At 42.4% G+C, this 14,872-nt stretch overlaps 1 protein-coding gene across 11 annotated transcripts in view; it reads right to left on the bottom strand.

The window, feature by feature from the left end:
• The window catches only part of NAV3 (neuron navigator 3), a 438,084-nt gene that overhangs the window by 92,324 nt on the left and 330,888 nt on the right, over positions 1-14,872 (bottom strand). For all 11 annotated transcript variants that reach the window (XM_028745995.2, XM_028745990.2, XM_028745986.2 and 8 more), the window contains 3 exons: positions 13,648-13,756; positions 12,044-12,427; positions 2,450-2,569 (listed from right to left, as the gene is read on the bottom strand). In XM_028745995.2, coding sequence (XP_028601828.2) covers positions 2,450-2,569; positions 12,044-12,427; positions 13,648-13,756 — 613 coding nt within the window. The remainder of the gene's footprint in view (positions 1-2,449; positions 2,570-12,043; positions 12,428-13,647; positions 13,757-14,872) is intronic.

Here is a 14,872-nt window from a genome sequence, read left to right as displayed (position 1 = left end):
ACTCAAGGCACTGAGCATCTGAGACTCCCTGCTGTACCACACAGATCGACAAATTCTCCTGCAATAATGGGACGAGAGAAAAAAATTCTAACTCTTCTAAATCTTCCCCTCAACTAGGATAATCAAAATTAAAATCTCGCCTCCAAGCAAATAATTTATAACCATTTAAAGGCATATGTGGGAGTGAAGCAGAAATCAAGGAAACAAGCAGAGTGTCAGTGCCATTAACAATTTTTGTAGCAGAGAGTCTGTAAAGATTACAATTTAAGGAAGGGGCACCAGTGGCATACCTGTAAGCACTCTCTGCTTAACAAACCTTTATCTTTACCAACTGTCACCCTAACACATAAAAATAAAATACCTTAATGGATATCAAATGTGATTTAGCAACATTGTGTTTTTAAATACCGGTGTGTAAAACAATAACAATTAACTAGCACTCAGATTTTCAATGAAATAAAACAAGTATCTTTTTGTTACTCCATGGCCACAAATGAAATGCACCTAGTCTGGCCAGAAAATGACACCTTGCCTCTTTTCTAAATAGCTTCCAAGGGACTGAGGTTAGAGACAGAATTATGTCAGTTTGCTTCTTGGGAGTACACCGCCCAAATTTTTAAATGGAAAGTCTGCCCCTGCTTTCAGTTACATTCATTATGTTGTGGCTGCTTAACTATCTAACCTTTACTTTGCACTTTCTATTTATCATAATCACTTTTAGTAACAATTCAAAGGCCTCCAGACATTGCTATCCAACTGGGTTATTAAAGCACACTAGCTATTCTTTTGGCCATGAACTGACCCCACCTTTTCCCAATTTCTAGAAACCAAGTGTCATTCCATTCCCATCCCATGTCCGTCTAGGCCCTTCAGGTTCACAACCCTATCAGGCACTCCCACTAAATCTCCCTGAGTTAGACTCTGGAAGCTGCACCATAAACCACTGTATCCTCTTTCTGTGACAGTGATGACTGGGAGAGTAAAGGTAAAGGTAAAGGGACCCCTGACCATTAGGTCCAGTCGTGACCAACTCTGGGGTTGCGGCGCTCATCTGTACGCTGTGGGAGCCGGCGTACAGTTTCCGGGTCATATGGCCAGCATGACTAAGCCGCTTCTGGCGAACCAGAGCAGCGCACGGAAACACCATTTACCTTCCCACCAGAGCGGTACCTATTTATCTACTTGCACTTGACATGCTTTCAAATTGCTAGGTGGGCAGGAGCTGGGACCAAACAACAGGAGCTCACCCCATCGTGAGGATTTGAACAGCCGACCTGATCGGCAAGCCCTAAGCTCTGTGATTTAGACCACAGTGCCACCTGCGTCTGGGAAGGTAACAGAAGACAAACAGAGCATCTCAAGAACACTGGGACTGTTCTTGGGGGGGGGGCAGCACTCCTTTCATGCACCCTCCTACCCCACCGCAAAATGATTTAAAGGAGGTCTAAATAATAACCTGTCTCTGGCTGCCTTTACAAAATACACAAACATACACAAAACAAACATAAAATTGATCAGTGCATGGAATTTTTTTTGCAGGAAAAGACAAATGATATTGCCACTCCAGTCTATCAGTTAAAAGTTCAGAAGCTTGTTACTAAACTATCAGTGAAATCTGGACATTTTATTGTTAAACTCTTATGTTGACTGTGGTTTGGCTGAGAAAACACAGCAGATTAGCCTGAACTGAGCCCAAGACAACTGCCAAATCCTCTATCCAGTAGCAGATGGCGCAAGAACTTTAGGAAGCCTTAAAAACAGGAACAGTAAACATTTTTTTTAATCTGGAGGCTACAGTTCCCATTTTAAAAACCGGCCAGTGGGCTGCACCACACATGCACTCGCTGTGCGTCATGCACATATGGCGGAATAAAAAATAAATCAGAAAGCGAAAACACATGCAAGAGCCACTTTAAACTCTTTCCTGCTAAAAATGCCACTTTAAACTCTGGCAATCATATGATACACAAGAAAAAAACAATGTCAGTACTAGGTGTCACACATTTTTAGCAAGGAGGTGCTCCATCTTCATTTCCTACTGCCCCATGCACTTATAGTCCCATGCATTTATACTTCATGATAAAAAAACCAAGTAGTTACATTTGATGAACCATAATTTTTGTTGTGTTTCAGGCACCAAGCCATAGGGATCCCCTGTCCTGTGGCTGGTGGTGCAAGGGATCTTGTTGGAGCATTGCTTTTCTCCCACATAGGCTAGGGCATTTCAGGAATAACTGTATTCTGTCCACAGCTTCTGATTCACAATTCTATCTTGATTTCTCTATATCATTACTTATGTCTGTCTAACCTGTTAGGTACGGATTCACAGATTTCCATATAAAAATGTTACGCCTCGCACAGGGGAATGTCAACAGCCTTTCAAAGGTCTCTGTAATAATTTGCTGTTTGTTTGGGTGTGTGTTTTTTAGACAATAAAGGGAGGTATTACCTGTCTGCATCCACCGTCACATCCTGAACCCCTCTTTGAATAACATCTCGGGAGGCTGCCATGTCTGGAATTCGGTTCAAGCTTCTTGTATACAGGTTGAGTCCTCCATCTGTCATGTAACTGAAAATAAAAATATATAATTTTAATCATGAGAAAATGCCACCAGCTGGTGCCACCTATTTATATATAGCACTGTCAATGCAGCGCTGTGGCAGAGTGAAAAGAAAGAGATGAAGTTTTTGATCTGCAGAATTTAAACTCTAAAGCAGGGTTTTACCAATTTCATCAAGGTGAACCTAAGAACCAAACAAAATATGAAGTGGTAGCTCTGTGTACAGGACATCTCGTGATAACAGCAGTCAGCACAAAGGGGAAGAGCTATAACTCAGTAGTACAGCACATGCATTGTTTACAGAAAGCTCCAAGGTCTAAATCCTTGGAACAGGATCAGGCAGAAAGATTCTTTTCTGTCCAATGCCCTCAAGTGCCACTGCTTGTTAGAGTAGATAACACTGGCGTAGTTGGACAACCATTCTGGCCTAGCAGCTTCTCCCTTCCAGAATACTTATTTATGCTTCCCAGCAATTAAGTGGGTGCTTAACCATCTCTCACTGTGTTGATTTTCTTAATAAAGGCACACCTCCACAGCTGCTATTTGTTCCATGACAAAAACCATACGGGTACCTGTATCATACATGGTGAAACCTCCTACACCATCACTGTTGTCCACATTTGAAGTGCCCCCTTCCACAGCTGTCATGCCTAGTTTGCCCCTACGTCAGGAGAACAACTGCTTGAATTTTGTTGTAGCAAGGGAAGGAAGGAAGGACTGAGGAGCAGTTCCTACCTTGCAGATAAGGAATAGAGTAACACAGAGAATGGTAAACTGGTGTTACAGTAAACATAACCAGAAGCATCAATAAACATCGAACTGCAGATCTCTACAAAGGAAGCAGCCATACAGAACCACCGTAACTAGGAATGGATTGAGCTGTTCACTTGTCAGGTGGTACAGTCCTCTCACATGGAGAAGCACTTGACAGGAGATGCTTCCATGTGAAATGCGCTTGTCAAAATTTGCCGCCTCAGGCTTGAAAACTTTCCTTCCATCTGAGACAGTTTTGCTGGGGATGCAGTTATTCGACAGAAATGCTTCAATATGACCAATGTGAAACTTAGCTGGCCGACTCTGTGAGAATCTCAGTGAAGCAAATGAATGATGAAAGGGGGATGGGGTGGAGTATACCCTGGAGTGCCTACTCATACACTTAGTCTTGGTAAAGTGAAAGTGGAGGACCATAAAAGGTGCATTAATCTTTCTTTTATTATGATATATACACACAGCTGCCAACAACCAAAAGAAGGACTGACACACTAACTACACTGGCGCACACCTCCTGGCCTAATTAAGGCCTATTCTTTATAGGATACAGGCAGGAGAAGGACTTTAGTTCAGTGATAAGACCATATGTTCACCATCTCAGGTTCAATCCATGGCAAGTTCAGATAAGCTTGTCATAGAATCAGAGCTGGAAGGGACCACAAAGGAATCATTTTGCCCAACACAGGCATCGAACCCACGACCACGAGATTAAGAGTCTCATACTCTACCAACTGAGCTATCCTGCAGGAGGCCAAGGACTCTTGTCCAAAATCCATGGAAAGGTGCTCTCTGTGGGTTTAAACTCTTTCCCATGTAAGTGGTCCACCTGCATTTACAGTATATACTGGCACACCAGTGACAAATGGCATGGATGGGTTTGCTGCTTACTAAATTTTTGACAGTATTTAAAGGCGACATGGTGCACACATAACACTTTCATGGGGAGGCGGCTTTATCTACGGCCCACATCCTATGCATATCTGGCCTCAATCACAAAATTAAGTCAAGAAAGCACCACATTCACCTAGACAGGCCAGCCTCATGCACCAGATAGAGATGACCTGCTTGAGAAACTGATGCGAGCTTGGTGACCACAGAATGATTACAATAATGGGAAGCTTACCTTGCTATTATTTTTATATCATCTTATTTTGGAATGTATTGTTATCTGAATTGCTTCTTAGGGGGAATTTCTTTATTAGTCATTTTCAGAAAGTCTTGTGAATGAAATGGGGGCCAGTTTCCACACCAACCTATGGTATTTGAACTCTGAAGTCATATCTGTAGGCACTGGAAACACTTATGGATGTGATCTTGCACCCAGAAATGCAAACAAGAATGTTGCTTTCCAATGGATACAAGATGGTGTATATTGTATGATGCCTTCTGCCAGGGAGGGGAGGGGATGGGACTCGATTGCAGCCTTCATTCCTATAGAACTACAAAGGTAAGAAAATGGAGGAGAAGACTTCAAGACTCAAGACTTCAATGCATTTTGATTCTTACATGGTAATGCATTAGTGAAGAGGCTGAACCTCACAAGAAATAGGCCCCTCTTCCATTAATTCCTAATTACTGCTGGATTCTCATCCCCAAGTGTTTAAAGTAATTAAAGTGGGAATGAAAGAGGAAAGAGAGATAAGACTTGACATGCCTGAATGAAGCATGAATTTTCAGTGCTTATTATTCATTTTTTGCTCTTTATTCTAACGCAGAAATGGTACTTAAAAAATATTCTGGCCAAGAGCGCTGCTGCTTGCTACTATTTACCAAGTCATTCTCATTACGGATGTCAAAAGAGACAACTTAATTTATTCTCCAAGGTGATAAACTAATTAATACATATTTAGTCAAGCAGTACAAAAACTGTTAATCGGTATATGTCACAAGCAAAATATTCAAGAAAAAATTAGCTGAGATAGAAAGTCTCACACTGCTTTGAATGCTTTCACATGAGTCATTAAGTTGCATAGATGCACAAAGTTTCTTATACTAGATAGTGGCTGGATTTCAGGTGAGTGCAATCTGCTTTTTTCTCATTTTTGAACCAGACTTCCAGGGTCCATCAGTCAGGACCAACCAGAAAATGTAAAAACAATTCTGGAGTATGACACTTGAAGAAACTTTCAGAACTCAATTCTATGCATGCTTACATAGAAATCAGTGGCACCAAATCCCATGGAACTCTCAAATCAATGAGCAATCAGACATACAGCTCTATCGCAAGCAGATTTGTTGTTGTTGTTGTTGTTTAGTCATTTAGTCGTGTCCGACTCTTCGTGACCCCATGGACCAGAGCACGCCAGGCACCTCTGTCCTCCACTACCTCCCGCAGTTTGGTCAAACTCATGCTGGTAACCTCAAAAACGCTATCCAACCATCTCGTCCTCTGTCGCCCCCTTCTCCTTGTGCCCTCCATCTTTCCCAGCATCAGTGTCTTCTCCAGGGAGTCTTCTCTTCTCATGAGGTGGCCAAAGTACTGGAGCCTCAGCTTCACGATCTGTCCTTCCAGTGAGCACTCAGGTCTGATTTCCTTAAGAATGGATGCATTTGATCTTCTTGCCGTCCATGGGACTCTCAAGAGTCTTCTCCAGCACCATAATTCAAAAGCATCAATTCTTCGGCGATCAGCCTTCTTTATGGTCCAGCTCTCACTTCCATACATCACTACTGGGAAGACCATGGCTTTAACTATACGGACCTTTGTTGGCAAGGTGACATCTCTACTTCTCAAGATGCTGTCTAGGCCTGTCATTGCCCTTCTCCCAAGAAGCAGGCGTCTTTTAATTTCGTGGCTGCTGTCACCATCTGCAGTGATCATGGCGCCCAAGAAAGTAAAATCTCTCACTGCCTCCATTTCTTCCCCTTCTATTTGCCAGGAGGTGATGGGACCAGTGGCCATGATCTTCGTTTTTTTGATGTTGAGCTTCAGACCATATTTTGCGCTCTCCTCTTTCACCCTCATTAAAAGGTTCTTTAATTCCTCCTCACTTTCTGCCATCAAGGTTGTGTCATCTGCATATCTGAGGTTGTTGATATTTCTTCTGGCAATCTTAATTCCAGCTTGGGATTCATCCAGCCCAGCCTTTCGCATGATGTATTCTGCATATAAATTAAATAAGCAGGGAGACAAAATACAGCCTTGTCGTACTCCTTTCCCAATTTTGAACCAATCAGTTGTTCCATATCCAGTTCTAACTGTAGCTTCTTGTCCCACATAGAGATTTCTCAGGAGACAGATGAGGTGATCAGGCACTCCCATTTCTTTAAGAACTTGCCATAGTTTGCTGTGGTCGACACAGTCAAAGGCTTTTGCATAGTCAATGAAGCAGAAGTAGATGTCTTTCTGGAACTCTCTAGCTTTCTCCATAATCCAGCGCATGTTTGCAATTTGGTCTCTGGTTCCTCTGCCTCTTCTAAATCCAGCTTGCACTTCTGGGAGTTCTCGATCCACATACTGCTTGAGCCTTCCTTGTAGAATTTTAAGCATAACCTTGCTAGCGTGTGAAATGAGTGCAATTGTGCGGTAGTTGGAGCATTCTTTGGCACTGCCCTTCTTTGGGATTGGGATGTAGACTGATCTTCTCCAATCTTCTGGCCACTGCTGAGTTTTCCAAATTTGCTGGCATATTGAGTGTAGCACCTTAACAGCATCATCTTTTAAAATTTTAAATAGTTCAGCTGGAATACCATCACTTCCACTGGCCTTGTTATTTGCAGTGCTTTCTAAGGCCCATTTGACTTCACTTTCCAGGATGTCTGGCTCAAGGTCAGCAACCACACTACCTAGGGTGTACGAGGCATCCATTTCTTTCTGGTATAGTTCCTCTGTGTATTCTTGCCACCTCTTCTTGATGTCTTCTGCTTCTGTTAGGTCCTTTCCACTTTTGTCTTTTATTATGGTAATCTTTGTACGAAATGTTCCTTTCATATCTCCAATTTTCTTGAACAGATCTCTGGTTCTTCCCATTCTGTTGTTTTCCTCTATTTGTTTGCATTGCTCATTTAAGAAGGCCTTCTTGTCTCTCCTTGCTGTTCTTTGGAAATCTGCATTCAATTTCCTGTATCTTTCACAATCTCCCTCGCATTTTGCTTGCCTTCTCTCCTCTGCTATTTGTAAGGCCTCGTTGGACAGCCACTTTGCTTTCTTGCATTTCCTTTTCATTGGGATGGTTTTCGTTGCTGCCTCCTGTACAATGTTACGAGCCTCCATCCATAGTTCTTCAGGCACTCTGTCCACCAAATCTAAATCCTTAAACCTGTTCGTCACTTCCACTGTGTATTCATAAGGGATTTGACTTAGATTGTATCTTACCGGCCCAGTGGTTTTTCCTACTATCTTCAGTTTAAGCTTGAATTTTGCTATAAGAAGCTGATGATCTGAGCCACAGTCAGCTCCAGGTCTTGTTTTTGCTGACTGTATAGAGCTTCTCCATCTTTGGCTGCAGAGAATATAATCAATCTGATTTCGATGCTGCCCATCTGGTGATGTCCATGTGTAGAGTCGTCTCTTGTGTTGTTGGAAAAGCGTGTTTGTGATGACCAGCTTGTTCTCTTGACAGAACTCTATTAGCCTTTGCCCTGCTTCGTTTTGATCTCCAAGGCCAAACTTGCCAGTTGTTCCTTTTATCTCTTGATTCCCTACTTTAGCATTCCAGTCCCCTATAATGAGAAGAACATCCTTCTTTGGTGTCACTTCTATAAGGTGTTGTAAGTCTTCATAGAATTGGTCAATTTCAGATTCTTCAGCACCAGTTGGTGCATAAACTTGGATTACTGTGATGTTAAAAGGTCTGCCTTGGATTCGTATTGAGATCATTCTATCATTTTTGAGATTGCATCCTAGTACAGCTTTCGCCACTCTTTTGTTGACTATGAGGGCCACTCCATTTCTTTTACGGGTTTCTTGCCCACAGTAGTAGATGTGATGGTCATCCGAACTGAATTCGCCCATTCCCGTCCATTTTAGTTCACTGATGCCCAGGATGTCAATATTTATTCTTGCCATCTCATTTTTGACCACCTCCAACTTACCCAGGTTCATGGTTCTTACATTCCAGGTTCCTATGCAATATTTTTCTTTACAGCATTGGACTTTCCTTTCGCTTCCAGGCATATCCGCAACTGAGCGTCCTTTCGGCTTTGGCCCAGCCGCTTCATCAGCTCTGGATCTACTTGTACTTGTCCTCCGCTCTTCCCCAGTAGCATGTTGGACGCCTTCCGACCTGAGGGGCTCATCTTCCAGCGTCATAACTTTTATATGCCTGTTGTCTTTGTCCATGGAGTTTTCTTGGCAAGGATACTGGAGTGGCTTGCCGGTTCCTCCTCCAGGTGGATCACGTTTGGTCAAAACTCTCCACTATGACCTGTTCATCTTGTGTGCCCTGCTCGGCATAGTTCATAGCTTCTCTGAGTTCTTCAAGCCCCTTCGCCACGGCAAGGCAGTGATCCATGAAGGGGGCAAGCAGATTTACTTGGAAATAAACACCACTTCTTTGAATGGGTCACACTTTGTCTTAGGAACACAGGCTTGGTTTTAGACATGGAGACTGAAATTCTCTAATTCTGATTTCAGTCTTTCATACTTTTAAAGGCAGACAAACACTCAACAACCTGACCATGGTATTCAACGCCAGCTGCAGCATCCTAATCAGACCCAAGGGAAGTCCCATATAGAGCACATTATAGTAGTCCAGCTGTGAGGACACCAACACATGAACTGCAGTGGTCAAGCTATTCTTGTCCAGGAAAGGGTGTAGTTGGCATACCAACCTAAGATAATGGGCAGTCCTTCGCACAGAGTTTTCCAGGGTCTGTAATAGGAAGGATGGACCTAGGGGCACCTCCAAACTTGCCCCTTCAGAGAGATTGCAACCTTGTGGAGAATTCCCTAGCTCCTGAATATGGGAACCACTCACCCCACGGAGTCTCAATTTTACCATGATTCAATCTCTGTATTTTGACCCTTATCCAGCCCACCACTACAGCTAGCCACAAGCACAAAAGCATCCCCTGACTCAGATATAACAGGGGGGAAAGGGATGGGTGTCATCAGTATGATGATGATACAATGCCCTAAATCTCCTAATGGCCAACAGCTGATCACAGGGCAGTTTACAAAATAAACACACAAAAATACATAGCATAATTAAAAAACCATACCTCCCTCCAACACACAGTTTAGAAACCCATAGATTATTTAACACACAAAAAAATTGCCAGGACATGGACACATATTCTCCCCCAATGCTACTCTCTGAACCTATCCCCACAGGTAGAAGCAGAACCACTGCAACACAGTGCCACCAAGTCCCAACTCATGGAAATAGTCCAGGAAGAAACCATGGTCACCAGTATTAAAAAACCACTGAGCAATCAAGAAGGAGCAACAAGGTCACATTCCCCTGCCCATCTCCTAAAGACCCAAACGTAATGATGCAAGAAATCTACCATTTGGATCAATTATAGTTTTTAACACGCTCATCCACTCTTATGTATCCCTGATGTAAACTGCTCTCTCCCTGACAGCTGCTACTAGCTCCTCTGACATCTGCTCTCAACACATGGGTGTCGGGGGCTGGACCAGCAATGCAGCCTTGCTTCTTTGCCCACCACTCTAGTGCCCTACACCGCTTTATAACAAATAGCCAGTTTGGATGAGGTTGATTTGGATTATAGAGAGGAAAGACTTAAAAAAACCTCACCAATCATCAAAGCAGCTGTGTGGGGCAGATAATTAGTCCTTAATAATAAAAAAACAAAAACAGCGATCCTACTATGTTACATGTTGACTGACACTAAATCTGTAATTCTTATATGATATATGGATTACATTCTTGTAGAGTTCTTCCCTATGCATCAAAGCAGCCATGGAACTATGTCCAGGAGAACATCACACACCCATGTACTGAACATGAGAGCAACACCTATGCACTGAACATGAGTGATCTAAAGAGGAACTGAGGGCCTCTGTTTCTATGTCCTAGGAATCTAATGTATTATGTAGAAAGGAAGCATAATATTGCCAACAGTGGTAACACTGGCAAGCAGGGGAAACCCTTTCATCATTTTCCATATAGGACATTATTATTATTATTATTATTATTATTATTATTATTATTATTATTATTATTATTATTATTTATTCTCAGCACGTACAACTATTTGAGTAATGCAGTAAATATACACATTTCTGAGTATCAGTAAAAAGTAAAAAGTAATTTGTTAATCTTTAAGGCGCAACAACTCTGTTTTGCTGCAACAGACTAATACAGCTATAAAAAGGTAAAGGTAAAGGTACCCCTGCCCGTACGGGCCAGTCGTGTCCGACTCTGGGGTTGCGCACCTATCTTGCTTAAGAGGTCGGGTACCAGTGCTGTCCGGAGACACTTCCGGGTCACGTGGCCAGCACCAGCGCAGCACACGGAAATGCCGTTTACCTTCCTGCTATAAAGCGGTACCTATTTATCTACTTGCACTTAAGGGTGCTTTCGAACTGCTAGGTGGGCAGGAGCTGGGACCGAATTACGGGAGCTCACCCCGCCGCGGGGATTCAAACCGTCGACCATGCGATCGGCAAGTCCTAGGCGCTGAGGTTTTACCCACAGCGCCACCCGCGTCCCTCTCTAGAACTCTCTATACTCTCTAGAACCCTCTATACTCTCTAGAAAAACATTAAAATATTGGTGACTATAAATCTATATCAGTGACCACTCAACAATGTGATGAATAACTCATCTATACCAGCATTTTAAAGATATCTATGTGGCCATTGTGGGAAAAACACTTGTGCTTAAACCCCCATCAAATTGCAAGCAGTACTGAAATTCAGAAGTGCCCCAAAGCAGTCCCTACTAGATAAAGTTAATAAATGATACCTTCCCATCTCTTGAGGTTATTCCTGTGGTCAGATATAAAATGCACAACCGATAAACTCCAGAAAAGCTTATTTCTCAATAGAATGAATCTGACAGGTAGGTATTGAAATTTCACGCCTGTAAGAAACAGGTTTTTGTTTGCCCCCATTTAAAACAATGACTGGAACAAAATAAACCTAGAGGGAATGGTGTGCACAGCAAAACAAAAACTTTGTTTGTAATCTCTTTCTCATTTAATTATTCATTCATTCCAATGTGCTAAGATCATTATAGCACACACATTCCTTCTGTTTTTTGGACCCTACTAAAATAAGGAACGCATCTACCATTAATGTTAAGAAGAGGATCTAATTCAGTCTTACACAGTTTCTAACTCACAAAACCAAACACCTGTCAAGAATGGTGGACCAGAATTGTTTCTACAGGGGCAGATTGACCTGATGCCCCACCACAAGGGTTATGCTAAACTTTTAGGCCTAGATTTTTAAGCCATACACTGGGAGCTGGGACAAGATAAGATACCCCAAGATTGGTGGCAAACGAATTTCCCTGAAGCATTTTTGTTTCCAGGGGGCTGGCCTAACTTAGCCTCAGACACATCATTAACACGAGATGACTGAGGGTTTTTCATTCTCTCTCTGCCTCTCCTTTCTCCATGACTTTAAAAGGACAAAAGAAAGATGGTGCATACCTTAGGGAGCATCACTATAATATATATTTTGGGGGCCAACCCACCCAGAAAATACATTTCGAATCATATGGTGCTTATATTGGTCACATCAAACAAGAAGAACATTGTGTGTTATGTGAGGGTCTGGGGAAGCAAACACTTACCCGCTGTTGATGTCATCAGCACGGAGGCTCTTCCCAAGAATGTCCCCATCACTCATGTATCCTCCAACATCAACATCAGAGGAAATGTCCAGATCGCTACTTCCTTTTTCACTCATGTCTATCTGGGGTATGTTCCCAAGGCGAGAAACAGCTGCACGGCGAAGAGGCGTGGTATACATGAACCGAGAAGGGTCAGTGTGGATAAAGCGACTAGCACCACTGCGAGGGTACCCTCCACCCAGGGAAGGAGCATCGCCTGCCTGGAGACGAGGACTAGCTTGTCCAAGCCTCCAGGTCACTGGAGAGGATCGGCTTGTCAAGCCTGGGATACTTCGCCCATTCACTTCGGTTGTCACAGTACTGTCAAATGTTGTCTCCAATGTGCTGTGAAGCAAAACAAAAACTGATGAACTGTGCTTTCTATACTTCTGAGCATAGGGAGGGGAGAGACAGTAAAAGTCAAAGCACAGAACAAAAACGAAGTTTATATTTAAGGCCATCACAGCCTGATGCGTTCATTTTCCTACAAGAACAAATCCTTTATTCAACACTTTCAAAGAAAGGATACTTTTTTGTTTCATCATTTTACTGCAGGTGGATTTTGAGAAGAAAGCAAGTGAATAAGTGTGGAAAATTAAAATGCAACATCTCAGTGGAAAATGTGGGTCTTTCATACTCAATATATACAGAAGTTGCAGCTAATCTCATGGTGGCATTTTAGACAGCTTATCCATTTTTAGCATTTCGGCTGTAAATGAAAATGTTTTGTGGTTTAGATGGACAGTGGCCTTGACTGGATAATCCCAGTTTCTGATCTGTTCCATATCTTTCTTTCCTGCCAATCTGTCATTACTGCTGTACTATCGCGTGTCTCAGTATCCATAGGACATATGCCCATTTAGCATATGACCTATGCTTGTAAAATCCAACATACATGGACCCATTTTGTGCAATTAGTATTTAGAAAAATATATGAGAGAATTGTCTACATGCTTTGGGTCTATGTGTGTTGGATTTTACACATGTAGGACCTGTTAAAACTAATTCACTGAATTAAGGCATGGAGTTTGGAAGAAGATGATGCAAGCCCCACCGCACAAAGTGGTGTGTGTGTGTGTGTGTGTGTGTCCAACTCATCAGGAGGAAGGGTCATAGTTCAGACGTAGAACACATATTTTGATGCAGAAAGTCTTGGGTTCTCCAGATAGGACATGGACAGACCCCTTGCTGAAATCCTGAAAAGTTCAGGTGTAGACAATGCTGAGCTAGAAGGACCAGGGGTCTGACTTGATAAAAGGGAGAGTCCTATGTACTTAAATCCCAGGATAAGGAGAGATGGGGGAAGAATGCCAGGTGAGTAGGGAGCAAAGGTGTGCTCTTGCTCCTATCTGTGAGCATGGGCTGGATTGCGCATTGGCAGGCATTGCCCAATCTGACACATTTCATTCATGGAATTTAAGGAGGCTGCTACTTAACTGGATAACACTGACAATAAGAAAACTGGCAAAAACGAAACTGGGTGCACATCTTCAAGGTTTCTCCTTTCAAAACCCACACGCTTTCTGCTTCAACCCGTATATATTTAACCAATTGTTAAATAGTACCTGTGGCTTATTTGAGTTCCCCTAAGGCTTGACATAGTTTCTTCCAAGTTCTGCCTCAGATCTGCTATATTCTTTACAGTTCTCATTCTTCTGGCTTCAGGATCTTCCCCTGCAATGAAACAGTGTATATAGCTAACAATATACTGCACATGCAATAAACATCAGAAGAGATCTCCATCATCATTCCAATAACATATCTCTGAATCTTCTCTAATATGAAACAGACAATGACTTATAGCATGCAAAGTTATTTCATAACAGCAAATTAGCTGATGCTCTGTATGGGGGCAGCATGGGGGTGGCAAAAAAACAACACCAAAGTTCCTGTACTCACACCTTGAGAAAGTAAAAGGGCCTTTCCCCTCTTCCTGCACTCCCTCTACCCACTTTTCCATTGAATTTGTGAGGAATCTTTAATTAAAAAGTTGATAATAAAAATTAAAACTACATTTTTTAAAAAATCAAGATTTTTAGGTAATTTTGAAGGCTTTTGTTAAAAAGAATTAAAAATTAACACTGCTGTCAATCACAAAATGCCCAGTGTGGAGTGTATGATGTGGCACACAGTATTAGCCATGCAGGTATGCCATAGCACAACATTAGAGGTGCTTGCCTGCTGGGTTTTTTTGTGGCAGTCACACAATATTGATTTTACACACCCACACCCACCCACACCCACCCACCCAGAGAGAGAGAGAGAGAGAGAGAGAGAGAGAGAGACCTTGTTGTCTACAAACCACAGAGAACATAACCTGGTTCCAGGGAAAATATACAAGGTGACCAATCACATTCTCTTCTGCACCAGCACGGAACACCCACATGCACTCAACATACATGACACCCGCCCTGTGGAACACCCTCCCATCAGATGTCAAAGAGATAAACAACTACCTGACATTTAGAATTAGGGAATTTTGAAATGTGCGAAGTTTTAATCTATTTTTAATCTTTGTGGGAAGCCGCCCAGAGTGGCTGGGGAAACCCAGCTAGATGGGCGGGGTACAAATAATAAATTTATTATTATTATTATTATTATTATTATTATTATTATTATTATTATTATTATACAGATGACAGGCACACATGCATTGCCCTGTCTGTCTCTCACACAACCACACATATATGCCTCCTTTCCTCTCAGTCCAGGTGCACCTGTCCCTCTCTCTCACATACCACACATGCACACATACCTCCCCCCAACTTGCACACACAAACACTTATGCAC

This window comes from Podarcis muralis, chromosome 10 (assembly GCF_964188315.1).
Source record: "Podarcis muralis chromosome 10, rPodMur119.hap1.1, whole genome shotgun sequence".
NCBI lineage: Eukaryota > Metazoa > Chordata > Lepidosauria > Squamata > Lacertidae > Podarcis > Podarcis muralis.
Note: the sequence above shows the minus strand (reverse complement) of the source record. Positions and strands in the feature narration are given on the sequence as shown.